This window comes from Salarias fasciatus, chromosome 1, assembly GCF_902148845.1.
Source record: "Salarias fasciatus chromosome 1, fSalaFa1.1, whole genome shotgun sequence".
NCBI lineage: Eukaryota > Metazoa > Chordata > Actinopteri > Blenniiformes > Blenniidae > Salarias > Salarias fasciatus.
Window position 1 is genome coordinate 6,824,697 of NC_043745.1, and position 25,248 is coordinate 6,849,944.

The following is a 25,248-nucleotide window of genomic DNA, read 5'->3' on the forward strand; positions in this document are numbered from 1 at the left end:
CAAATCTTTTCTGAAAGATGCTATCCTGTGTGACTACCATGGAGAGCTGATCTCTGCTGCAGAGGGCAGGAAGAGGATGGTCCGCAGGGGCAATGAGATGGGCGACCCCTTTTTCTTTAAGGCTGGCAACGAGGTTCTTTGTGTGGATGCACACGATGCCCCCTGCGCCTGTCACCCGGACAGAGAGACCTTCGGCAGGCTCATCAACCACTCCAAGAAGAAGGCGAACGTCAAGCCTGTTGCCTGCCTTATGAAGTTGCCAGAGGGTCCGAAACATGTCATTCTCTTCAAAGCCATGAGGGACATTGATGTAAGCGAGGAACTGCTTTTTGATGCTCGCGTGAGGAGAAACTCTTTTGCTGGTGAGGGAGCTGATCTCACCTGGTTGGAGGAGTGATTTCCACTCATGCTTTCCATCATACTTTGCAGTGATATTGGACTCAGGTTCATGTCTATATGGGTGCCAGTCCAGGGCAACATGTGTAAACAATGTAAATATTGTATATAGTAAATAAAGTGATGTGTGACATATTTCGAGTTTGTTTTTTATTATGTATTTGTGGATGCTTTTCATAGACTAGAGATGACACCTCAATTTGTAATTTGCTCATGAATAAAAACAGCTATAAAATAAGTGGTATTAGAAGCAGGATGTAGTGCAGCTGTAGACCCAAACAATTATCACCCTTTCCCTTTGAGAGTCTATTCACCTTTACAGTCTGCCAGGGTTCTACTCATTCAGAGGCAAAGACTCTGATCAGCACGCGGCTTGCGTCCATGTACGTACATGAAAGAGGGGAACTCCTTCCTCGCTCTTTTAGTAACGATCGAGTAAAATTTAAGTTTCTTTTACCTGGTGGAGTCTGTGCTGGAGTTGTGGCAGTGCAAGAAGCCGGTCTTTTCTTACTTTCTGTAAGACCCATCATCAATATTGCTCAGTTAAGCATCTGGCGGAGTAATGGCGGACAAAACGAAAGTTAAGCAAGTCAGGCCAGCGGGAGCGCGCATTACCTCACGTCCTCTCAAATTCTCCCAGTGCCGACCGGCAATGCAACTTTCAAGTGACAATTAGCGGTACTTGCAATGAATATGTCAGGGCACATTCTACACATCATTAAATATTTGTAACATATTTATGGTGGGAAAAAAGTATTTTTAAAGTTGAAAAACTCCTTAATGCACCTTTAAATTTTAGTTTAAAATATGGCTGAGAAATTTTAAAATGGCAACAATTTGAAAATGGTAACAGAGCATTAAAAGGGAATTACTTGGCATTCAGACACTTCACAGCTTTAAAATGTTAAAATGGAAATAGACGTGGACGAAAGATAGAAATAAGCGGGGTCTTGGGGCCCGGCTGGAGCTCCTGGTGCCTGGACGGAGCTCCGTGGGTGTTCCATGGGTCCGGTATTACTGTATCACACTAACCAAATCACTGACTTGATTTCTAAATACAGTAAGTGCGTTTTGTTGGTGTGGTGTAGATGTGCTGTGACATCAGTTGTTTTCCTATTTCTGTATTATAAAGCCACCATTACTGAACTAACAAGGGCACTGACTGTTTTTTCAGAGTGTAGTAAGTGCTTCGTGTTGGTTTGGTTTTGTTGGGTTGCACCATCAGTTCCTGTATTTGCTTTGGCATTTCTAATCACCAATTCTACATTAACAGGAGCACGGACTTGAACTCATTTAACAGTTAGTGCTTTCTGTTGGTGGAGTATGGAAGTGCCAGAACATCTATCATATTCCTTAAAGTTTAATTCCAGTTCTCATTCCAAGATTTTCCTTTTGCTGACACACGTTGTGAGCGTAGGGGGAAGTTCATGTTGATGTTGTCTCACTGTGTTGCAGGATAAACTGTTGGTATGGAGTCCCCAGCCATTTTGTATTACACTAACCAAAGCACTGACTTGATGTGTAAAAACAGTAAGTGCTTGCTGTTAGTGTAGAGCTGCTGTGCCTGATCCTCTCTCACCCTCCTTTAACTATATTTCCAAGCCATCTTGACAGAATTTGCTTGTGCACTGACTCATTTTCTTTGACCACGTTTGTCTTGCTTAACATTGCTGACAGAGAAGATTGCAAGGCATTAATGCCTTGACAGTTGTTTTCCCTTCACAGAGGGCCCCAGACTACATTGGTTGAGAATCAAACAGTGTTATGCTAACACAGGAGCTGGATCCTGAAACCAGAAGGACTCTGCTGAGTGGAGCCATCAAGCTGGAAAACACATTGATAATGCAGTGCTTTATTCTCTCAGGAAGAGCCAATATTCATGAGGAGAAACTCACCTGGCCGGGGGTGTCAACGAGACACAACGACTCTTGGCTGACCAGAGGTGTCAATGACCTAAGGAGATGCATAACATAATAAAAGAAATGGGTCTGAACCACTCCCCCAGGAGACCACACTATAAATATTGGGAGCGTGTACATGTTCAATATTGAGCTGTAGCTGTACTGTATCCAATAGTGGTTCTCAACCTGGGGCTTGAAACCCCCAAGAGGTCCCAGAAGGACAGGTGTGTTAAACTACAGTCCTCAAATGGCATCGTGTGTTCAAGGTGTTGGTGCTTCAGCGCACCTCAGTCTAATGTTCATTACATCATCAAACTTGTTAAAAAACCATTATAGAGTTGCTCATTCAGGTATGTTGCAGCTGTTAGAGACCTAAAACATGCTCGAAGACTGGCGGTAAACACCTGTGCAGAAAGGCCTTAAATCTTCACCATAATACGATTCTGTAGGTTTTAAAGGTCTGGGAAACTGCTTGTGTTTTCATTGTGAGGCCTCCTGGCTTTGGTTTGGAGGCGGTAGACGGGGTGTTACAGGGGAAAATAGTTGGCATAATTGCTGATAATCCACATGTTTGATTCAGTCAGTGTTTGTCAGTTTGAGAATAATCAGTAGTGTTTTTACTGAGTTTTTTGTGAAAGTCAGGAGATAAGTAAAGCTTATTTATCTAGCTTTCTGTCTGAGATAAAAATCAAAGTGATTTACTGCAATAAAAGCAGAAAGAAAAAAATCTAAGAATTTAAGTATACTGTATGTTGTGAAACTGCTAAAACAAGAGTAAGAGATAGGATTGAGCAGCTTCAGTAAAACCATTTTCAACCGCCTCATAAAAGTTTAATGGCAGTCGACCTGTGTGAGCATTCCTGTCAAACACCGCATCAAGACTTCTGACTATATATCAGATCTTAGCAGGATGAAGAGTGTAAAGGAAAAAGGTTAGGTTTAAGGAACAAACCTTCAGTCAAAGCAGTAAAAACTCAAAAACTCACTGATTTATAGATTTTTTTCAGTCAAACTAAAACCATTCAGCCTCATGTTGAGTGTTGCTCTCTGCCTCATGGCGTCCGAGCCGTCCTCAGCCCTCACAGCTCGACTCGTCCTCGTTTCACAGGAGGATGACGACATCGAGGGGTGCATTCTTGGCCCTTCTCAGCCCCTATGGAACCTGCCCCTTCCAGATTCTAGCCTGTGAGTGAAGGAGGCAAACTTGGATCTGGGTTTGCTCTCCATCCTCGATTTTTTTTTTCTGAGTTTTGATTTTGTGTTTGTCTTGTGCATTCTCCCAAAGATGACAGTACCAAAGTACCACAAAAAAACACGAAGTAAAAAAGAAAGAGATCAATACACATGGGATTTTTCTGTTGTTGGTGAGATTTATTAAAAGAAATTGCACAAAGAACATATCCACACATATTCAAAACCTATACATTGACAGGATACTGTGTGTGTATGTGTGTGCTAGAGAGTGATATGGCAATTGTCACATAACCATGGCGTTTCCATTCTGCATTTTCCACAGGTGTATTTACAGCAGCTCACACATCGCAGAGTGGCAGGATTTTTCTTGCAGTTCTTTTTCACCTGGCACTTGGCTCTTTTCCCAAGGCTCGGTGTGGACGCTTGTTGGCGGAGCGATTGTTCCTTTTGTGCTTGCTTTGCACTCACATAAGAGTTCGCCAACTCCTTTGCGAGTTTCACCAGGAAGTCCAGCCGTCTCTCCTTCTCCCCGGTGCACGCCTGACGCAGAACATAAGCATTCAGCGCCGCCATGTCGATCATGTTGTAGAACACGGCGACTGGCCAGCGCCGTGTTCCTCTGCGGACTGTGAACTCCCGCACCGTCTGGTCCATCACATCCACGCCGCACTTTGTGCTGTTGTAGAGGGTGACGGTGTTCGGCTCCCTCTTGGTGGTGTTCTCCGTCTGAACCTCACTGTGCATGCTGCTGAGAAGGTAGACGCTCTTCTTCCGCTTGGGAGCATACACCGTCAGCGTGGCACCAGTGGTCGAAAACACCTAATAAACGACAGAAAGAAAAACTGTTTATTTCACAGCACTTGCTCAGAACACATATAGACACACACACACACACAAAAAACAACAACACACAAATACAAACATAGAACCATAATCAACAACATGCAACATACCTGAGTGGTGAACTGTTTGAGGTCCGTCTGTCTGGCAGATTGAGGGATTTCCCGGTGATTTTTGTTGACTGTGCCGAGGAGGGTGGTGTTCCGGCTAAGCAGTCGTTGGGCAAGTGACAGTGAAGTGAAGAAATTGTCCGTTGTAACATTTCTGCCCTGGTCCAGGAACGGTTCCATGAGCCGCAGCACCACATCTTCAGACAGTCTGTCTCCACTGGGAAGACTGGGGTCCTTGCCGAGGTATGGGAGGACATTGCAGACGTATTTGGATTTCCAGTCGCAAGCCACCCAAAACTTGATCCCGCACTTGTCCGGTTTGGTTGCAGAGTACTGCAAGAAAGGGCAGCGAGTCTTCGTGGGGAAAAGCTGTTCATCTGTGGTGATGTGTCGACCAGGGTTGTAGGATGTGATGCAGTTGGTGACAAACGATCCCCACACACTGGAGATGGCTGCAAACTTATCAGTCTGTACTCGTTCTTTGCGGGTGGACTTGTCATCGAAGCGCAGGTGTCGCATGATGTCTTTAAATCGATCTCGGGACATAATTTCCATGATTTTTCTGTTTCCCAAATCTTCTGACCAGTAGTCACTCATCGATGGAAGCTTGGTCCCCCCCTGCAAGATGAGAATGGCAATAAATGCCATGAGTTCATGGAGACTCATGAACCAGTTCTCATCCTCCGTTTCCCGTGCATGTTGATTAGTCCATTGTTGGATGACGCGGAGCATTTTCACTGTGATGAAACACAGGAAGCTCTGAAGCCGACTCCCGACATTTCTCTTGGCCTCAGCTGTTGGCTCTCCATCAGTGGCGTAGGCTTCGACAGGGGTGAAATGGAGAGGCCTCCCCACCGGCTCTTCACGCCACACTGTGCCATCTTTTGCCTCCTCTGTCGGCCCAGTGTGCGTTTCCAGATGGCGTCTCTTTCTTGGTGGGGATGAAGTCTCCTCATCTGTAGGGTGGACATATTATTGAGATGTGAGCCGTGAGATATCCAAATCCATTTGAATTATAATTCCAAAACAACTCAAGTTTACCTCCTCTGCACTGATTTAGGATTTTAGGATTCAGGTTTTCATTATTTTCTTAAACAGAACTGCTATAATAAGAAAATGAGAATAGGATGTTTGGGAACTCTTACCAGAAGAAACTTCAGAGTCTGAATCCAGCTGAAGGTCTACGTCTTCTCCCTCACAGGGGTCACAGGGGTTGACTTGGTTCAGGATCAAGTCCAAAGCCTGCTGAGTGCTGGAGGGCTGCATCTTAGCTTCTTGCATGAAACTCTTGAAGACAGTGACTCTACATACACGCTCATTGTTCACGCCCACTTCCACCCTTCCACCACACCACACCCAGTAGGCCTGCTTTCACATTTTCCATCTTTCTGTATATCTACTCTTTTTTTTATATAATTAATTTCTTTTTTTTTTTTATTGTTTTCAGTTGGATTTCTGTTTCTCAGCAATGAAAGTAAAAAATGTCCAGATGAAGGTTAGATTTATTGAGGCTACTCAGATCAGTCTGTGTCAACTTGCAAACCTGAGATGTTCTGCTCAGCTCTCTGACATTCAGACTTTGTTTGTCTGGTTGTTAGATTACAGGAATGCATCTGTACACACTTGTAATATCTGAATTAACATTTATGAAAGCAGATTTACTGATTTAAAAAAATGCAGCCATGCAAACAGCAGGTCTGATGAGAAGTTGTGACAGAAGCAGTCCGTTGAGGTTTGTTTTGCACACTTACAGCATTTACAGTCACACAAGGTATTGCATGGTTCTTAAAAAAATGGATATATGCATCATGTGTACACATAAACATAGTTCTACCAAGAATACTATCAAAAAACAAGTACAGCATTAAAAACACCCGTCAATGAAGTCAATTAATGTTTAAATCCATTTCTTTTATTATGTTATGCATCTCCTTAGGTCATTGACACCTCTGGTCAGCCGAGAGTCGTTGTGCCTCGTCAACATGCCCGGCCAGGTGAGTTTCTCCTCATGAATATTGGCTCTTCCTGAGAGAACAAAGCACTGCATTATCAATGTGTTTTCCAGCTTGATGGCTCCACTCAGCAGAGTCCTTCTGGTTTCAGGATCCAGCTCCTGTGTTAGCATAACACTGTTTGATTCTCAACCAATGTAGTCTGGGGCCCTCTGTGAAGGGAAAACAACTGTTAAGGCATTAATACCTTGCAATCTTCTCTGTCAGCAATGTTCAGCAAGACAAACATGGTCAAAGACTTCTCATTAAATTGTGAGTTGAAGAGTATTAGATTGTGTCCAGTTGGCACTGTTGACTAACCTGACACGCCAGATGGACAGTTTCATATGTCCGCCACGGAATCTGCAGGATTTAGGAACTGAATCAGGCAGGCCCATCTGCTATGCAAGGTTAACTGTTGACGCCTCTGAAGAGAATCTCTGGGCTCGTTCACAGCATGTAAGAGTCACTGTCTTCAAGAGTTTAAAGTAAGAAGCGAAGATGCAGCTCTCCAGCACTCAGCAGGCTTTGGACTTGATCCTGAACCAAGTCAACCCCTGTGACTCAGAGGGAGAAGACGTAGACCTTCAGCTGGATTCAGACTGAAGTTTCTTCTGGTAAGAGTTCCCAAACATACTATTTTCATTTTCTTCAGTGGCGGGCACAGCTAACCAAAAAGTTAGCTTCGATAACCGTTCTTCCGCTAACCGATAAACTGCTAAAAGATTTAGCTGAGGCTAACAATCACCGCTAACGCCTGGTTAACAAAGGACGCGCCGCGCACCGACTTTCGGATCGGCGCCCCTGCCAACCTCCTAGGCCTCAGTATACTCCCCCGTCGCCGCCACGGAGTTCCTACGCCGCTACTGAACATATCTTGCTCCTGCGTCAAGGGAACGCCCTACTCTGCCAAGCCGCTAGCAGTCACAACAACAATGCGGCTTCCGTAGCTCCGGCTTTTTACCTAGACATAGATCTATAGACATAGATTTCTAGACGTGCGTATCTAGACAGGCGTGCATTTACCGAACATATATCTGCATATATGACATATCTGGCGACACTGGGCTGTGGTGGAGGAGTGGTGTGAGCGGACCGTGATGAAATATTGGTGAAACTAATGAGCTTCTGGACGATTAAAGCCGTTTTAGGAGCGGCTATACACATAGCCCCGTCTGCTAGGCGGGGGCAGTGCCGCGCGCGGCGCCCGCTCCGCTCCTCTCTATTTTCTCCGCGAGCGCCGAGAGCGCATAGGGGATTGTTTGTTGACGTCGCGCCATGACGCAAGCACGTACGCGAGTCATTCAAATACTCCCGGAATCTTGAGATCCGGAGCTTTCTAACAGTTTTTGAATCGTTCCAATCGGACAAACGGATCGGGAGTTGTATGCATTACAATATCCATGTTTTTTCGAAACAATTTTCAGCGTTTTTTAACCAGAGAAGAGACTTTTCATTACTTTGCACAGTAACGGAAGCACGTGCGAGAGGCGTTCAAGTACCCTCGGAAATCAGAGTCGCTAATGTCTAAATTTAGCGGAAGCTAATTAGTCCACTAATGTTTTTCAAAGTTAGCTGAACAGCTAATCCGCTAATGAAAATGTTAGCTCTGCTAATTAGCGGTGAGCTCATTAGCGGACTGCGCCCACCACTGATTTTCTTATTATAGCAGTTCTGTTTAAGAAAAAAATGAAAACCTAAATTAATAGATCAATCCCAAATCAGTGCAGAGGAGGTAAACTTGAGTTGTTTTGGAATTATAATTCAAATGGATATCTCACGGCTCACATCTCAATAATATGTCCACCCTACAGATGAGGAGACTTCATCCCCACCAAGAAAGAGACGCCATCTGGAAACGCACACTGGGCCGACAGAGGAGGCAAAAGATGGCACAGTGTGGCGTGAAGAGCCGGTGGGGAGGCCTCTCCATTTCACCCCTGTCGAAGCCTACGCCACTGATGGAGAGCCAACAGCTGAGGCCAAGAGAAATGTCGGGAGTCGGCTTCAGAGCTTCCTGTGTTTCATCACAGTGAAAATGCTCCGCGTCATCCAACAATGGACTAATCAACATGCACGGGAAACGGAGGATGAGAACTGGTTCATGAGTCTCCATGAACTCATGGCATTTATTGCCATTCTCATCTTGCAGGGGGGGACCAAGCTTCCATCGATGAGTGACTACTGGTCAGAAGATTTGGGAAACAGAAAAATCATGGAAATTATGTCCCGAGATCGATTTAAAGACATCATGCGACACCTGCGCTTCGATGACAAGTCCACCCGCAAAGAACGAGTACAGACTGATAAGTTTGCAGCCATCTCCAGTGTGTGGGGATCGTTTGTCACCAACTGCATCACATCCTACAACCCTGGTCGACACATCACCACAGATGAACAGCTTTTCCCCACGAAGACTCGCTGCCCTTTCTTGCAGTACTCTGCAACCAAACCGGACAAGTGCGGGATCAAGTTTTGGGTGGCTTGCGACTGGAAATCCAAATACGTCTGCAATGTCCTCCCATACCTCGGCAAGGACCCCAGTCTTCCCAGTGGAGACAGACTGTCTGAAGATGTGGTGCTGCGGCTCATGGAACCGTTCCTGGACCAGGGCAGAAATGTTACAACGGACAATTTCTTCACTTCACTGTCACTTGCCCAACGACTGCTTAGCCGGAACACCACCCTCCTCGGCACAGTCAACAAAAATCACCGGGAAATCCCTCAATCTGCCAGACAGACGGACCTCAAACAGTTCACCACTCAGGTATGTTGCATGTTGTTGATTATGGTTCTATGTTTGTATTTGTGTGTTGTTGTTTTTTGTGTGTGTGTGTGTGTGTGTGTGTCTATATGTGTTCTGAACAAGTGCTGTGAAATAAACAGTTTTTCTTTCTGTCGTTTATTAGGTGTTTTCGACCACTGGTGCCACGCTGACGGTGTATACTCCCAAGCGGAAGAAGAGCATCTACCTTCTCAGCAGCATGCACAGTGAGGTTCAGACGGAGAACACCACCAAGAGGGAGCCGAACACCGTCACCCTCTACAACAGCACAAAGTGCGGCGTGGATGTGATGGACCAGACGGTGCGGGAGTTCACAGTCCGCAGAGGAACACGGCGCTGGCCAGTCGCCGTGTTCTACAACATGATCGACATGGCGGCGCTGAATGCTTATGTTCTGCGTCAGGCGTGCACCGGGGAGAAGGAGAGACGGCTGGACTTCCTGGTGAAACTCGCAAAGGAGTTGGCGAACTCTTATGTGAGTGCAAAGCAAGCACAAAAGGAACAATCGCTCCGCCAACAAGCGTCCACACCGAGCCTTGGGAAAAGAGCCAAGTGCCAGGTGAAAAAGAACTGCAAGAAAAATCCTGCCACTCTGCGATGTGTGAGCTGCTGTAAATACACCTGTGGAAAATGCAGAATGGAAACGCCATGGTTATGTGACAATTGCCATATCACTCTCTAGCATGCACACACACACACACACACACACACACACACACACACACACACACACACACACACACACACACACACACACAAACTATATCCTGTTTATGTATGGGTTTATGAATATGTGTGGATATGTTTGTGCAATTTCTTTCAATAAATGTCTCCAACAAGGGAAAAATCACGTGTTCATCCGTTTTTTTTCTTACTTTGGTAAAACTTGGGAAGAATACACAAAATCAAAACTCAAAAAATAAATAAATAAATAAAAAATCCCGGATGAGGAGCAAGCCCAGGTACAAGTTTACCTCCTTCCCTCACAGGCTAGAAGGGGGAGGTTCCACTGGGGCCGAGAATTCCTCCAGGCTGTTGCGGGTAAATTGAAATCAGTGAGGGGGAAACAAAAGCACCGGCACACTAATGTCGCATAACAACTGACACTACTTTTCAACTGACATTACTTTTACACTAGATTTGTGTCACCTCGCCGCTCCCTTCTAAGGCAGTACTATTGTAGAGTGGAAAACGAGCAGGGACGAGGCCGGCCAAGTGAGACCAAAGCAAACCGTGCAGAGTCGGACCAAGAAGGTCCCAGTGCAGCTTCTGCATGGTGCAGGGTCAGGAGGCCTCTCCATCACAGCACCACACAGCGCTGCACTGCAGATGGGGAGCCAACAGCCTTGGTCAGAGGAGCTGTGTCAAGTCGCTTGCAGTGCTTCCTCTGTTTCATCAATCTTGGCATGCTTCAGACGATTCAGAAGTGGACTGTTCAGCATGGACAGCAGAAACAGCATATCAGGTGGTCCATGGACCTCCCTGAGCTAATGGTGTTCATTGCCGTCCTCCTCTTGCGGGGACTGATCAAGCTTCCATCGCTGCGTCATGCGTGGTCAGCAACACTGGGACACCCTCTGATCAGCAGCATTATGACCCAAAAGACAGGCTCAGACAGGGGAAACCCGGAAAAACAAGCCACACACAGTGATTACAACAGAATGAAGAGTGGCGTGGATGCGATGGACCAGATGCTGCGAGAGTACACCGTACGGTCAGGAACACGTCGATGGCCGGTCGCTGTGTTTTATAACATGGTGGACGTTGCAGCGCTGAATGCACAGGTGCTGCATCAGGCCTGCACTGGGCTGCAGGAGAGACGGGTGGACTTCCTGCTTCCTGGTGGAGCTTGCAAGCGAGCTTGCTCAGTCACATTTGGACACCAAGAAGGCAAAGAAGGAAAAAGTTCTTCGAGAACAACCTCCCCTCACCTGGCCCAGGTAAAAGGCCAAAGTGCCAGGTGAAATATCGGTGCATTTAGGACATGCTTCAGTATTTTGAACATGTCTTTCTAATAAAACAGACCAAGAATTCCTCCGTCATAATGAGTTAAGCTGTGTTGGGAAATCTGTGAGGAATGTTTTAAAATGACAAACACAAACTAAATCACATTTGTGTGCTTTTCATGTGAGAAGCCTGAACCATTAGATACTGTGAATTCTCTTTTCAGAGGCTAGAAATCATACATGACAATAAATATACCAACAATTTGATGTGCAGTTTGTACAAATGTTGAGGTGCTTGCAGGCCCTCGGGAAAATAATAGTGTGGGAAAATATTGTGTGCTAGTTCTAAACCTCTATTTCTTTCCAGTTACATTACAACACAATGATTTATTGATAAACATCATTAAAAAAAAATCTTTTTTTTTTCAACAATACTGCACTGTGGAGCGGCGGTTAGCTCTCTCTCTCCAGGTTGTTTCCTGCCCTTTCCTGTCGTTAACTGGGATGCCCAGACATAATCTTGACAGTTTAAAGTCCACCGAGGAGACGAAGTCACTCATTGACTGTGGTTTTGAAAACTTTCTCTCTGTAAACTAGTAAACTTTCTTGTACATGACCTCTAGAAGCAGCTCTTTGGCTCCGAATGTGTCCTCAATGCTCATTTCCAAGCTATTCCAAACAGTCGTCTTTATCACAGCTTTTCAAAGGCCACAGTAGATTCAGTAAGTGTCGTGTTAACACTTCTGTTTTTGATTTCCTGAGTTCAGCCGGTTGTCTTTTTTCATGTCCAGTATACCTTCAGTGGCGACAGATCCAGGAAATGAAGCCGCTCTCCTCTTCAAGACGTTTGGCTCAAACAGCTCTGCTCCATTCTGACCTGGACATCAACTTTAAAGACCAAATATTCCCTTTGTGACTGATATCTTCCACGTCTTAACAGATCCCATGAAAACACAGTGGTGATCACTTCCTTTCCAGTGGTTACAATATTACGGCTGAAGGGAGTGTGTCTTCACACCTGTTCAGAGCTGTTGGCTCACCTTTTTCTTCTTCTGCTACAGATTGTTTTAAATCTGTTTGTCAACCTTAACTGCATGGTATCTTTTCACATGAATTAATCATTAAATGAAAACAGTCCTGATTTAAAATCGTGAACACAAAGTGGAGCTTAGACATTCAAACCGATAACTTCTGCATTTCTTCCCGTTTCTGTCAAACTGTTGTGACGACAAAAACATGATTATCAGGCTGAACACTGAGTTACATTTGCTGATAAATCCAACTCAAAAATAAGAAAAAAATCTAACGCATGACTTCACACATACGCCCCATGTCTTTGGTAAATCATATTTGAAGTGTAAATAACAGCAGGTAATCAATAGTCCACAGAGATTAGAAGTTGTAGACAAGAAAAGGTGAATTATGTATGATTTCAGTGTGAATGGGACTTAGATGCTTTACACTGACTGGACTTTATGGTATAGAAACATCCTGTGAGAGACGGAGGTCAGACGAGTCAAAAACAAAACAAAATCTCTACAATATAAAAATGTTTATTTTCAGATTTGACAAAAATCAAAATCACACAAACAGTCACATTCATATCAAATCCACAAGTACTGCTCTGTGTGTGTCTGTGTGAGCGTGTGTGAAAAATCGGAGAGGGACTGGATGGAATAACTGCATGATTACAGCAGAAAGAAGACATTTCTGTAGGAATCATGACTGTTGGCACAAACAAACAAACACGTTTAGTCATTAGAGCTTAAAGTACCTTTCAGAGTGCTCTGATTTCATTTGGTGAGAATCTAACATCAGGAAGAATTGAAGAGATGTATCAGAGTTGATTTTATCCTGTTCCCGCTCTTGGAAAGCTGATTCCAGGAACATGGCTGCCATGACAGCCGCCTCGGCGGCGTCTCCCGGAGCTGCCGCAGGGCGCCGCTGGCGAGCGTTCACAGATTAGTGCTGATCGTGTCTGAGGCCCGGAGGAGAGACGAGCTCCATCAAAGCTCCTGCTTCCGACTGCCGGCGCTGTTCCCCGTCAGGTCCGGCGCCTTGCTCTCCGTCTTCCTGCTCTTCTTCCCCGTTTCGTTGGGCTTCTTGTACTTGGCGTCGTCTTTCTTGGCGGCCTTCCCCGGGAACACCTGCCCCTCCACCGTCACGTCCACGCAGCGGTCCTGGGACACCAGGAAGTCCTTGACCTCCCAGGCCATGCTGCCGTCCCGCAGCATGAAGATCACCCTGTTGGAGCCCACCACGAACCTGCGAGGGGGGGAGGGAGCAAGAAATGACATTTAAAACTGAGAAACGGCGAGTTCGTGCAGATAAATGCATTGAGATAAATGCAATAACCAACAGCAGTGAAAACACGAGTCCGACACTTCACTTCATAAACTTTTTCTTCTCCATCAGTTTGATCTCACATGATGGCACATCGGAACAAAAACTATGATTTAAAGATTCACAAGCAAAGTCAGACTGGAAAACTAAGAGGTCAACCTCTTCCTCAGACGCTCTGCAGAATAAACAGCCTCACTTATTCTCATCAGAACGTTAAGGTAAGTCTTTATTTGTCTTGCAGTGGAGAAACTTTTGTTGCAGCAGCAAGTTGACAACAAAAGTAGCAAATCAATATGAAAATATTAATATTATTAAAAGTAATGACAAGGTAATCGTGACAGTATTTCATGCTAATGTGATTTTTTTTAAGATGGAAATTCAGCAATTTGGGAATGAAAATATTTGTTGGAACAGAATAAGAAGAACAACTTCATGAGAAAATCTTCATCTTAAATCTTTCTTTATCTGGTTACATTTTTTAAGTGTTTGTTTAAATTGAAACCTTTTATAACAGGCTCCTGAACAAATGCAGTATTTAGGATGTGATTTCACTGATCTCTCTGTAGTGCTGCAGTTATTACGTCCGCCAGGAGGTTATGTAATCACGTCGGTTTGTTGGTTGGTTGGTTGGTTGGTTGGTTTGTTAGCAAGATCACGGAAAAAGTAATGGACGGACAGCAATGAAACTTTGTGGAAAGGTGGGTCTTGGGCTAACTTACAATCCATTAAATTTTGGTGATGATCTGGATCACTGTCTGGATCCAGGAATTTTTTCAAGGATTCTTTATCATTGAGAGATAGGGAGTCTTTCACATGGTTGGGCAGGCCCGATGACAGGGGCGACAAACGCCTGGTTCACACAGGACGCGTCCCTTCTGACGCGGAAGTGGAAGCGCTGCACACCGACTGTCAGATCGGCGCCCCTGTTAACCTATCTGATGGTTCATACAAGAGGTGCGGGACAGCGCCGCGTGCGTAGCGGCTCGCGCCGTGAACCGCGGACGCTCCGCTCCTCTCTATTTTCTCCGCGAGCGCCGTGCACCGCCAGTTGTAAAGCTGGACAGAGCAGATCGCACCACACAGGAAGTCGGGAACGGAAAATACGAGAGATTTTCAAATTAAAATGAAGTAAAATAACATCAATTATGTTGCTTTTCGGTTTTCCTATTCAGATAAACACACACACACACACACACACACACACACACACACACACACACACACACAGGGAGAGAGAGCGACAGGGTGACAGACAGAGGCACCGCACGCTGCAGCGCTCGGCTCTGATCACTCCTCGATCACAATGTTGTGCGATTATACATGGTGTTCTTACGGTTGCTGGTGACTGATTTGAGCTGTGGTGGAGGTCTGCGCTCTCCGAGTGCCAATTTCTAGTTGGTACTTAAGTTAAAAAGTTGATGGGCTTCTCCATACTTCACATAACTCCACACAAACACAGATCATCTCAGTCCAAAGAAAAACAGCAGATTGAACCGAAACCACAACAGAGGCTGAAACTAAATATTAAACTTCTCAGAGAGATTCAGAGGAGCTGAACTGAGGACTCACTACTGTCACCTAAAGAGTGCTTTCCCTTAAATTTCACAAACTGCTCCTTTAGAGGACCGAATTACAGAATTTCTGATCTGATCTGTGGTCCTGCTGCAGTAACTCAGACCAACCACCAGATGTCACTGTTCCCAAAGACTTTACTGCTCCAGGCAGCCTGTGCTTCACTTTTCATTCTCTATGAAGGCAGCAAAAAAGCTGTAATCGATTACTAATCAGCTCAAACCTTCACAGTCATGTTTACAGGCCAAAATTAAGAATAATTTATATACATAATGTTCCTGCAGTGTTGAATGATCGCTGCTGTTTTCTATGAATGACCGGTCCGTCGGTGTGATACTACCTCTGGATATCGAAGTTGGCGTTGAAGAGGCTGCCCTGCCACAAGCCGGTGATCTCCTCCGTCTCCTTCTCAGTGGGATCTCCTGACACTGTGGCGAAAACCATCAAGGTGCGGCCTTTCTTGGACATCTTGAGGAGCTCCTCAGGTTTGGAGGCGTCCACTTTGGAGAAGTCGATGGGAGGCGGGGGCCGTTTGTGCTCGGGGAGGTCGCCCTCCTCGATGTCGTCATCCTCCTGTGAAACGAGGACGAGTCAAGCTGTGAGGGCTGAGGACGGCTCGGACGCCACGAGACAGATTAAAAAAATAAATCAATCAGTGAGTTGGGGAGTTTTCACTGCTTTGACAGAAGGTTTGTGATTAAACCTAAAGTTTTTCCTTTACACTCTTCATCCTGCTGGGATCTGCTATAATGTGGAAAGCCTTGACGTGTTGTTTGACAGGAATGCTCACACGGGTCGACTGCTGTGAAACTTTTATGAGGTGATTGAAAATGTTTTTACCTGGAGCTGCGCGATTCTGTTACTCCTGTGTTATCAGTTTCACAACATATTTTACCTATCTTTATTTTATCTTTCTGCTTTTATTGCTGTAAACCACTTTGATTTTTATAGCTGAAAGGGAGTTCTATAAATAAGCTTTACTTATCTCCTGAGTTTCACTATAGATTAAAAAAAAACAAAAAAACCTCAGTAAACACACCACTGATTATTCTCAAACTGGCAAACACTCTCTGGGAACACTGACTGAATCGAACATGTGGATTATCAGCAATTGTGCCAACTATTTTCCCCTGTAATACCCCGTCTACTGCCTCCAAACCAAAGCCAGGAGGTTTCAAAATGAGAACAGGAGCAGTTTCCCAGACCTTTAAAACATACAGAATCGTATTATGGTGAAGCTTTAAGCCCTTTCTGCACAGGAGTTTAACGCCAGTCTTCGAGGATGTTTTAGGTCTCTCCCAGCTGCAACATACCTGAATGAGCAACTCAATATTATGGTTTTTTAACAAGTTTGATGATGATATGAACATTAGAATGAGGTGCGCTGAAGCACTAAGACATTGAACACAGGATGCCATTTGAGGACCGTAGTTTCACACACCTGTCCTTCAGTGACCTCTTGGGGGTTTCAAGCCCTAGGTTGAGGACCACTTTTGGATGCAGTACAGCTACAGTTCACTATTGAACATGTACACGCTCCCTCTGGCTCAGATCATGAACATTACAGCACCAATGAAGCAGATGAAGCACAGGTCTATAGAGCAGTGTCAGTGAATGACCACAGCCTCTTTTCCCTGCTGAGTGAGCACATTAATGACATGGAGTGGATGTAGAGGTCGTTACTTTGGCTTGAGTGAGGAACAGTTGAAGGTTTGCAGTCATCCTGACTTCATGTCAATCAAGACAAAAATCCTGGCCAGAAATCAGGGTGTCATTATATATTCAGATATGAAACTCAGCTTTTTACCATCTGAAAATTAAAGACTTTATGATTGAACACTATTCGGAGAAATTGTGTGATAAAGCTCTGCACTGGCTGCCTGTGTGTCAAACGAGCCACCAAAAAACCTGACTTCTGGTCTATAAAGCTAAAAGCTTTGACTCGTCTCAGGCCTAAACACATTTCAGATTTACTTGCACAAAATAAAACATCCAGACCCCCGAGGTAAACCTCTTCGGGAATCGGTTTACTAAGTGTTCCTAGAATCATAACAAACACAGTGAAGCAGCTTGTAGTTCCTACGCTCCTCACCTGTGGAGAAAATTTCCTGAACAGGTGAAGCACTGCTGACACACTCACTTCTTTCTATCAGGACTTAAGACGTTATTATTTGCTCTGAATTCCAAATAACCAATAGAGCTTACTTATTTTACTGCTCTTATCCTAATAAATGTGTTTATTTTATGATTTGCATGCCTTTCTTGATCACGTCGTTTAAAGTATTTCCTTGAAAATATGTGAACTGCCTTTTGTCTGAGCGCTGCTACAGAAATGAACCTGGCTTTGGCTGTTAATGGTGAAGTGTTTGCTGTAAGTCCTTCACAAACTATTGTCGACTCCAGTGGTGGAGCCCAGCAGGTTTAGTCTGAAAGACTTTTTTCAGCATGAAATAGAAACAATATGAAGCCAGAGAGTGTCAAACTGAAAGAGCTGTTCACTGCTGATGATGGAGAGAGGCTAAGCTAGCAGCTAGCAGCTCCGCGGCACCGTACCTCCCACTGCTCCAGGAGCCGCGCCATGTCCGCGTCATTATAGTCCCGGATGTCCTTCTTTTTAGGCTTCTCTTTTCCGTCTGCGGCTGAAATACAGAAGAAATACGAGCAGAGCAGGAGGACAGCGGCACATCTCCATCTGAAGGGGGACGCCATGTTTACAGATGGTGCGCTATGATTGGCTGGTTTAATCTGCCGGTCACGAGACGGGAGGGGGCGTGGCCAGGAAAGAACCTTCAAGATAAAAGTTTTTATGTGTTCTCACCTCACAGCCAGACTGTCACAGGTTCAGACACCACCTGGGCCTTTCTGCGTGGAGTTTGCATTTTCCGCTGCAGATAATATCTGGGACTGACTCCAGCACCCCGCACACCTAGAACATAGGGGGTACAGATGATGAATAAAGGTCAATTTTTAACAGCACCTCCAAATTCTCTTATTTGTTGAGATGAAGTCAATCCCAAGACAGTACTACTCCAACTTCCTTGTGACATGGTTTGTCTGTATGTGTATTTAGAGTAAAAAAAAAATCATGCACAATAATACATTAATAGCACATAAACTTAAAACTTTTTTTTTTCTGGAGTCTCATACTGAGCTGGGAAACTGTTCGTTGCTTTCAGTTTGGTGGATTCCGCTCATGTTGGTGAGAGTGGGTGTGTTCACCAGTACCTGTCATCACTGACTGTGGTGTTTTTGTAAGCCAGAATCATAAACAGAGTCTACAACCTTTAAGAAGTCAGGGAGAAGAGCATCTTAGATAACACTGTTTTAGAGCAATTTACTGTTTAATAATGTCAAAGTGTGTATTGAACTAATATTCCAGCCATTCTACACAGCACAGTGTGAGGGTCTGTGGAGTTCACGGGGTCACACAGATCAGATAATGAGCCTCATTGACACACACTGCAGAGCTTGCTTCCTCTCTGACCAGCTCCACCCAATGGCACCGTGCCCTGTGTGCAGCTGCAAGTCCTTCTCACTCTACAATAGCACTCAACACACACACACACACAGTGTGAGCAAGAGATTCATCACTGCTTACACACACAATATGCTCGGTGTATCAGTTCAACCAAACATATCAAGCTGATGCCTTTGTGTCGTGCATCATTTGCAAAGTGACTCAGACTGAGCTGAAGAACCACATCTCTTCGTCATTCATAAGACATTCACATGGATCCCTTGGATCATTCACCATGACAGGCAACACAGACTGTAAATATCATCACATGATCTTCTGTCTCGTGCCTTTTAATGCAAGCTGTGTAATCAGCAGTGATTTATACTCAATTAATTTCAGGGGCCGCACACAGCCCATTCTGACCCTGAGACCACTGTAAGGGAGAGCATGATGATCCATCAACACCTCAAAACATTTCCCTTTCTTTTAGATGCGATAGACATGAAATTTATCAGATTTACAGAATTACTTTACTTCATTCTTGAAATACTAGTGCCACAATACAACATTTCACATACTTTATCAGTCACATAGACAGTTATTTTCATAGGTTTGGGTCCAGAAAGACACTTTTCAAGAGTCTAAAATTATATTTTGATGGAAGTTTTGTCACACTTTAACCCCTCCCACGCTGAAACGCGATTGGTTGAATTTATTATCCGCGCCTCCCTTCCCCTCCTGTGATTGGCCAGCTGGACTTTATTACGTTCAATAGGCTGACGTTGCAGTGTCTACGGACAGGAGCAACTCACGAGTTTGTCAAGCAGAAGTGTTTCACTTGTTTGGTTCAGAACTCTGAGAAACTCAGACGGCGCTGAGTGAACACTTTATAAACCGTGAAAACGTCCTGCTTAGTATTCTGCAATGTGTGTATTATACACTGGAGAAGCTAGACATTGTTTAAGTGACGTCACAGCAACGCGACCTGTAAACATCCGCCCATCTTTCAAAATAAAAAGCGTAACAGATAAAGTATGAGCCCATCCCAATGAGGTGTGAGAACAGCTCTGTACCAGAGATAGGAAATTAGTTTTCCATGGGATGGACATGAAAATAGAACATTTATATAGGGTTGACTCATTTTACCAGATTCACCATCCATGCATGGAAAAACAGAGGGATTGAAAAAAAACATGCAAATTTCATTATTCTATGGTTACAGTTAAAATAAAAAAGGTTTTTAAAAAGTCTTTAAAATGCTTCTTACACTATCTGTTTGTCATTTCTTATTTAGTAGCAATAAATAGTTGCAAGACATGGTTCAATCACGTTGAGGGAAGTCATAATCCCATCATTAAAAATAGCAACTCAAGAATTATCCCACCAGCTTATTCAAACAGCTAATACTGCACTTTTCTTAGCACTGTGTAAAAAAACTGAGTTTGTCCATTCATGATTTTAGATTAATCAACGTAAAACCTAGACAGCCTACAGAAGGAAGTAATTTTAGTGAACTAATGCAGAAGAAGAATCACTATTCCATCTCTTTTGGCAGTTTATATAATGCACCTGTATTTTTCATTATCACATTAGAAAGGTTCACAGGAAAAAAGAAAAGTTGACTGCATTTATTGTCATTACACTGGTGTTTATGAGATGCACAATATTAAGCAAATTCATTGCAATAACAATATTCAGAATATACATATTACAAAAGATTGAACTGTAATTAAAAGTGGGATTTTTTTTTTTTTTTTGTTTATTTCGAAAAGATTGAGTGTTTATGGCTAAGTTCAAACAGTTGATTCAAGCCCTAATTATATGTGGTGGCATGTCCAAAAAATGCAAATAGAATGAATTAAAAAAGTTACATAAATATAAGTATTTGTAATGGATGAATATTTTTATAGATATTTCATATGTTTACATTTTTTAATTAAAAAAATATTCATGATTAAATATCTATAAATGTGTATAGATATTTAAAAAAAATTAATCTATAAAAAAAATACATCTTTAAAAGGAATCAATGGTCTCCACTTGTGAGATGCTGCTAATGGAAACTATGTGACATGGGCAACAATAACAAAAATGATACCAGTCACTGCTGGTGCTAGTTATGAGAAAGTGATGAGCAAACTTGACTGTTTCTCTTTCATGTGAATAATGAAGTCATTTTGAACAATGGTTGTAGGTCATTATTTCTTCCATTTTTTTTTTTACAGTTTTAAAGCCTATTTTAGTCCTCTTAAAGCAATGGTATAAAACCAGTATATCTGGGACTTCTGATGTGTTGTTGTTTCATATTATTTCCATATTAATCACCAGACCTCTGATGAACAATGCAGTCATCATGTCCATGAACTCCATCTGTCATGCAAAGTTATTGTTGTCGTCAAGACCACCTGACCATTGACCAAAACCAGGGCTTCCCAAGACTCGGGCAAGACCAAGACTTTAAGGGGCCGAGACCGAGTCAATAACAAGGCCAGAGCATGTCAAGACCAAGGTAAGACCAATATTTTAAAGACGTGAAACCAACTCAAGACCAAGACCTTGAACAGAAGCCGGTAGCGCTGCTTGTGCGCCGGTGCTTTTATTGTGAAAACCTCCCTCTTCCGGCGCTGCTCCCTGCTCTGTCCGGTTGACGCCGCGGTGAAGTCTCATGGCAGAGCGGCGGCAGCGGCAGCCGCGGCGGACGGGCTTCAAACTGAGCGCGGCTGGGAAACTCGTCAGCACCGCTCGGCTCCCCTGCTCTCTCTGCGGCCTCTCCCCCCGGGGCCCCGCTGGAGCGGCACAGAAGTGAGCTCTCCGGCCCGGCGGAGCGTTGAAAGGACTAGTTGCGTTGTTCCGTTGCTACAACTTGAGTGAGTCCTCCAGCCGACCACACCCTCCCCGCTTCCTCATAGTGCCGCCGCGGGAGCGCGCAGCGCCGCTTTGAATCTCCGGGAATAACGGCCACCTCGAACCCGCGACCCCCCGCGGGGACTGTTTCACGTGTCAGCCGGGATGGGTGCGGGACGCCGGAGCCCGCGGAGGATATGCGGGGCCACGCGCTCTCCCGTCCCGAGTTAAGACGCGGCGGAGGTGGACCGACGGGCGGTGCGTATGGAGTCCCGGGCACCGGAGCAACTGCTAGCGTCTGACCCGGGGCTGAGTCTGAAGAAGAAGCGCTTGAAGGCGGACTGAGCGGGGCTCGGATTGGTTCCTGTTTTGTTTCGTTTTGTTTCTTTTGGTTTAACTTGGGAGGACTCATGAAACGATGGTGCTGGAGGGGAAGCCGGATCTCCCCGCTGTCCCGAGCCGCCCGGGAGGAGCCCCGGCTGAACGCAGCATGAGTCCGCCTGGCAGGTCGCTCTCAGCGGGAACTAACCGGACCAGGTCTCGGTGCTGTTTGAGGCTCTTCACTCACTCTGGCTCCAGTGGACACAAGATGATATCCTGTTGATCACAACCCCCCCTTTCCCCTAGAAAAGACTTTAAAGGCATCTACTAAACATGTTTTCATATAAGTGGTATGAAAAGAGCCCAAGTATAGACATCTTCAAGTAGAACACAAGGCTGTGGAGCTGAAGTTTATTTCTTTTTTTTTCTTCCAATTGGGAATGTTTTATTTTTTCAGGTGTATAAGGAGCTTGTGACATTTTGTAAAATAATCTCAATCTGCACTTTGCCGTTTTGAAGGCACCTTGGTGGCACTGCGGTTTGTGTGTGGCATATTATTATCTTAAAATAATCTCAGAAACCTGTGAATTCTTCTGTTTCCCTCCCAGAAAACCTGGGACAACATTGAGAAGATTGACTTCAGGGCATTTAAATTAAAGTTCCCAGCAAAGAGCATCCAGGTTACCACACTGACTGCTCAGGTGTTACATTTTAGGATTACTAACAACCCTCTGGGAATATGCCAGATTATAGACCTTTATTGCAATATAAGTAAATGCAGTAATTTTTTGCGCTCGCCACTTGTTTACATTGAGAATTTCTGTCCTGTTTGTTAACATGTAATGCACAGTTGACCGCCTATACTCTGAAGGATTTTAAGGAAGACTGTTTGGCCAGTTTTTTTGTTTTGTTTTTTTGTATTTATGGGTTAAGACTAATAGTGGAAATGTCTTAAACAGTACAATGCAGCAGCAGAAAAACAGAAATCAGTGAAACCCTTGAGAAGCGTGGTTTGCCCCGCTCCCCCAGGACTGCCCCTCTTGATTATGGCTAGTGGCGGCTCTGGAAAGTCAGCCAGTGAGGGATCAGCCAGCGCACCCAGTGGCAGTTTGCAGCAGAGGAAGCGGCTCTCCTCCGTCTGCGACACGTGTAAGGGCAAGATGCAGCTGGTGGCCGACCTCCTCCTGCTGTCCAGCGAGACGCGGCCCGTCATGACCTCCGAGGGCGTGGCGGTGGCCGACACCTTCGAGCAGTGCCGCGACACGGTCATCGCCCGCACCAAGGAGCTCTCTATCCTGACCCACGACATCCAGAGCCAGCTCAACATGGGCCGCTTCACCGAGGTGGGGGACCGCCTCCTGGAGATGGCCGACCTGGTGGTGTCCCTGACGGAGTGCTCGGCGCACGCCGCCTACCTGGCGGCGGTGGAGACGCCGGGCTCCCAGCCCTGCCTGCCGGGCCTGGTGGACCGCTACAAGGTGACCCGCTGCCGACACGAAGTGGACCAGAGCTGCGGCGCGCTGCGGGTCACGCCCCTGCCAGACCTGACCCCCCAGCTCCTCCTGGAGCTGTCCCAGAACATCTCCACCAACCTCAAGACTCTGACGGACATCTCGTCGCTGGCCAGCGAGAGGTCCAGGGACCGCTTCGCCAAAGAGCAGTTCAAGCTGAGCGTGAAAAGCATGAGCACGAGCGGCACGGCCTTCCTGGCATGCGTCAAGGAGGTGAAGACGCAGCCCAGCGAGCTGACCCGGAACCGCTGCGTCCTGTTCAGCGCCGCCCTGGTCCAGGCCGTCAGCGCCCTGGTGGGCTTCGCCACCGAGCCGCAGTTCCTGGGCCGGGCCGCCAGCATCTCCGCCGAAGGCAAGGGCGTCCAGACCGCGGTGCTGGGGGGCGCCATGAGCGTGGTGTCCGCCTGCGTGCTCCTCACTCAGGGCCTCAGGGACGTGGCTCAGCACCCCGAGAGCAGCTCCAAGATGGCCGACTACCGGGAGCGTCTGCGCAACTCGGCGTGCGCCGTGTCGGACGGCTGCACCCTGCTCACTCAGGCACTCAGAGAACGCTCCTCTCCAAGGACTCTGCCGCCAGTCAACTCTCATTCTGTGAATTAGTTTAGGAAGAGGCGCGGCGGCCTCCGAGCCGTGTCGCGGCGTACCAAAGAGAGGCCCGCTCGCCCGGGCTCTCCCTGCTCATCAGGCGTGGAGCGGAAGGCCGCCGTGGCTCCGCTCGGCAGGTCCGGCGTCGCGCTGGATGCGACCCGGATCCCGCCGGGAACAGAGCGGCGCGGCGGTCCGTCGGCGCCCTCGCCGACCCCCTCTGCCACCGCCTGAAACGTTTACCTCAGTTTTCAGCCTCCATGATGGATGTAGCCTCGCAGTGTGGTCGGCCGAGCTGCTCGATTACACGTGCGTTGTGAGATTGGAACGAGTGTTTTGAGTGTCCTGATGCCTTTTATTCTTCCAACATGTGTGAATTCTGAATTGGTTAAAAAAAGTAAAAGAAAAAAAAGCTGCTGTGAGTGTGTGCCATAGGTTTTACACTATTTACCAGACTCCCCATAGTATTTTCAAGTGTTCTGACCATGCATGTAATGGAGTATTTATTTCAACTATTAAAAAAGTTGTTTCTGATATTGTGGGTTTGGCTTCATGTTCATTTAGATTAGCTGGAAATCAATGTGTGCAAATGTAAATATCTAAAACATCCCTGCAGAAGTGTGTAAGCATACATTTGTAAACAGTGATAATTTCAATGTTTTTTTTAAAGCCTTTTTAGGGCACTTACTAAAATAGGTATTTCAAATGTTAACCTCAAGATGTTTAATTTTATCCTCTTATCCCTTATTTCATCCTTTTTTATATAAAAAATCAAAATGTCTTTAAATGTCTCATCAGACTGAGGAGTGTTTGATAGATGCCGTCACTTGCAGCAGTCTTATGTTCATGTTGTCTTTTTAAAAAGACACACACTTTAAGTGTAAATGAACCAATCTGGTGAAATAAATTTGACTGCAACTTTAAAGACAACTTCAAACATAACTCATTTCTTAATATTTGTCCTACCTGAACTACTGTATAAAATATTTCCCCTTCATTACAGCCTTGATAATGGAGAAGAAACCACAAAGAGGTTTTACTCCACATTTTTCTCTGACGTGGTTCATAAATATCAAAACTTCAAACACAAGCGGTGACTTTGACGGTTTTATATTTTACATCTGCTGCAGATATCATCAGTTTTTTTTAATGGAAAGTCAAACCTTTTTCCATAATTAGTAGAAAAATGAAACTGAAAATGCCCATAAATGTTATACTTATGATACAAATTGAAACATTTATCTGCATGAACATGAGTCCTGTCTGATAATCATAATGAGTCTACAAAGATGCAACGATCCTCAGTGAAATTTCGACAATCTAAAATGGAAAAATGAGACATTTTGCGTTGGTTTGGATTTTGGAAATGGATGGTAAGTTTAAATCAGTCCCGGCCCGCAGATCGTGTGTTGAAGTGAGATGTGTGGGTCTTATTGACTCTGTCGGTCTGCC

The 25,248-nt window shown here is 45.2% G+C and overlaps 2 protein-coding genes across 2 annotated transcripts; one reads left to right on the forward strand and one right to left on the reverse strand.

Moving 5' to 3' along the window:
* Window positions 1-12,700: 12,700 nt before the first annotated feature.
* On the reverse strand, window positions 12,701-17,903 carry LOC115397740 (LRP chaperone MESD-like). Its single transcript, XM_030104606.1, has 3 exons — window positions 17,632-17,903; window positions 15,419-15,651; window positions 12,701-13,428 (listed from the first exon to the last, which is right to left on the reverse strand). The coding sequence occupies exons 1-3, from the start codon at window positions 17,785-17,787 to the stop codon at window positions 13,170-13,172; spliced, it is 648 nt and encodes a 215-aa protein (XP_029960466.1). The 5' UTR covers window positions 17,788-17,903; the 3' UTR covers window positions 12,701-13,169.
* Window positions 17,904-21,173: 3,270 nt separating this feature from the next.
* Window positions 21,174-24,330, forward strand: LOC115396958 (talin rod domain-containing protein 1). The gene has a single exon (XM_030103441.1). It carries the CDS (start codon window positions 22,747-22,749, stop codon window positions 23,809-23,811), a length of 1,065 nt encoding a protein of 354 aa, XP_029959301.1. The 5' UTR covers window positions 21,174-22,746; the 3' UTR covers window positions 23,812-24,330.
* Window positions 24,331-25,248: the final 918 nt, after the last annotated feature.

Excerpts from the sequence above, each read along its gene's own strand:
- LOC115396958 (XM_030103441.1), top strand. The coding sequence starts at position 22,747 with ATGGCTAGTGGCGGCTCTGGAAAGTCAGCCAGTGAGGGATCAGCCAGC.
- LOC115397740 (XM_030104606.1), bottom strand. The coding sequence starts at position 17,787 with ATGGCGTCCCCCTTCAGATGGAGATGTGCCGCTGTCCTCCTGCTCTGC. Across the intron at positions 15,652-17,631 it reads GGCTCCTGGAGCAGTGGGAG|GAGGATGACGACATCGAGGA; the intron begins GTACGGTGCCGC and ends CTCGTTTCACAG. Across the intron at positions 13,429-15,418 it reads GCCAACTTCGATATCCAGAG|GTTCGTGGTGGGCTCCAACA; the intron begins GTAGTATCACAC and ends CCCCCCTCGCAG.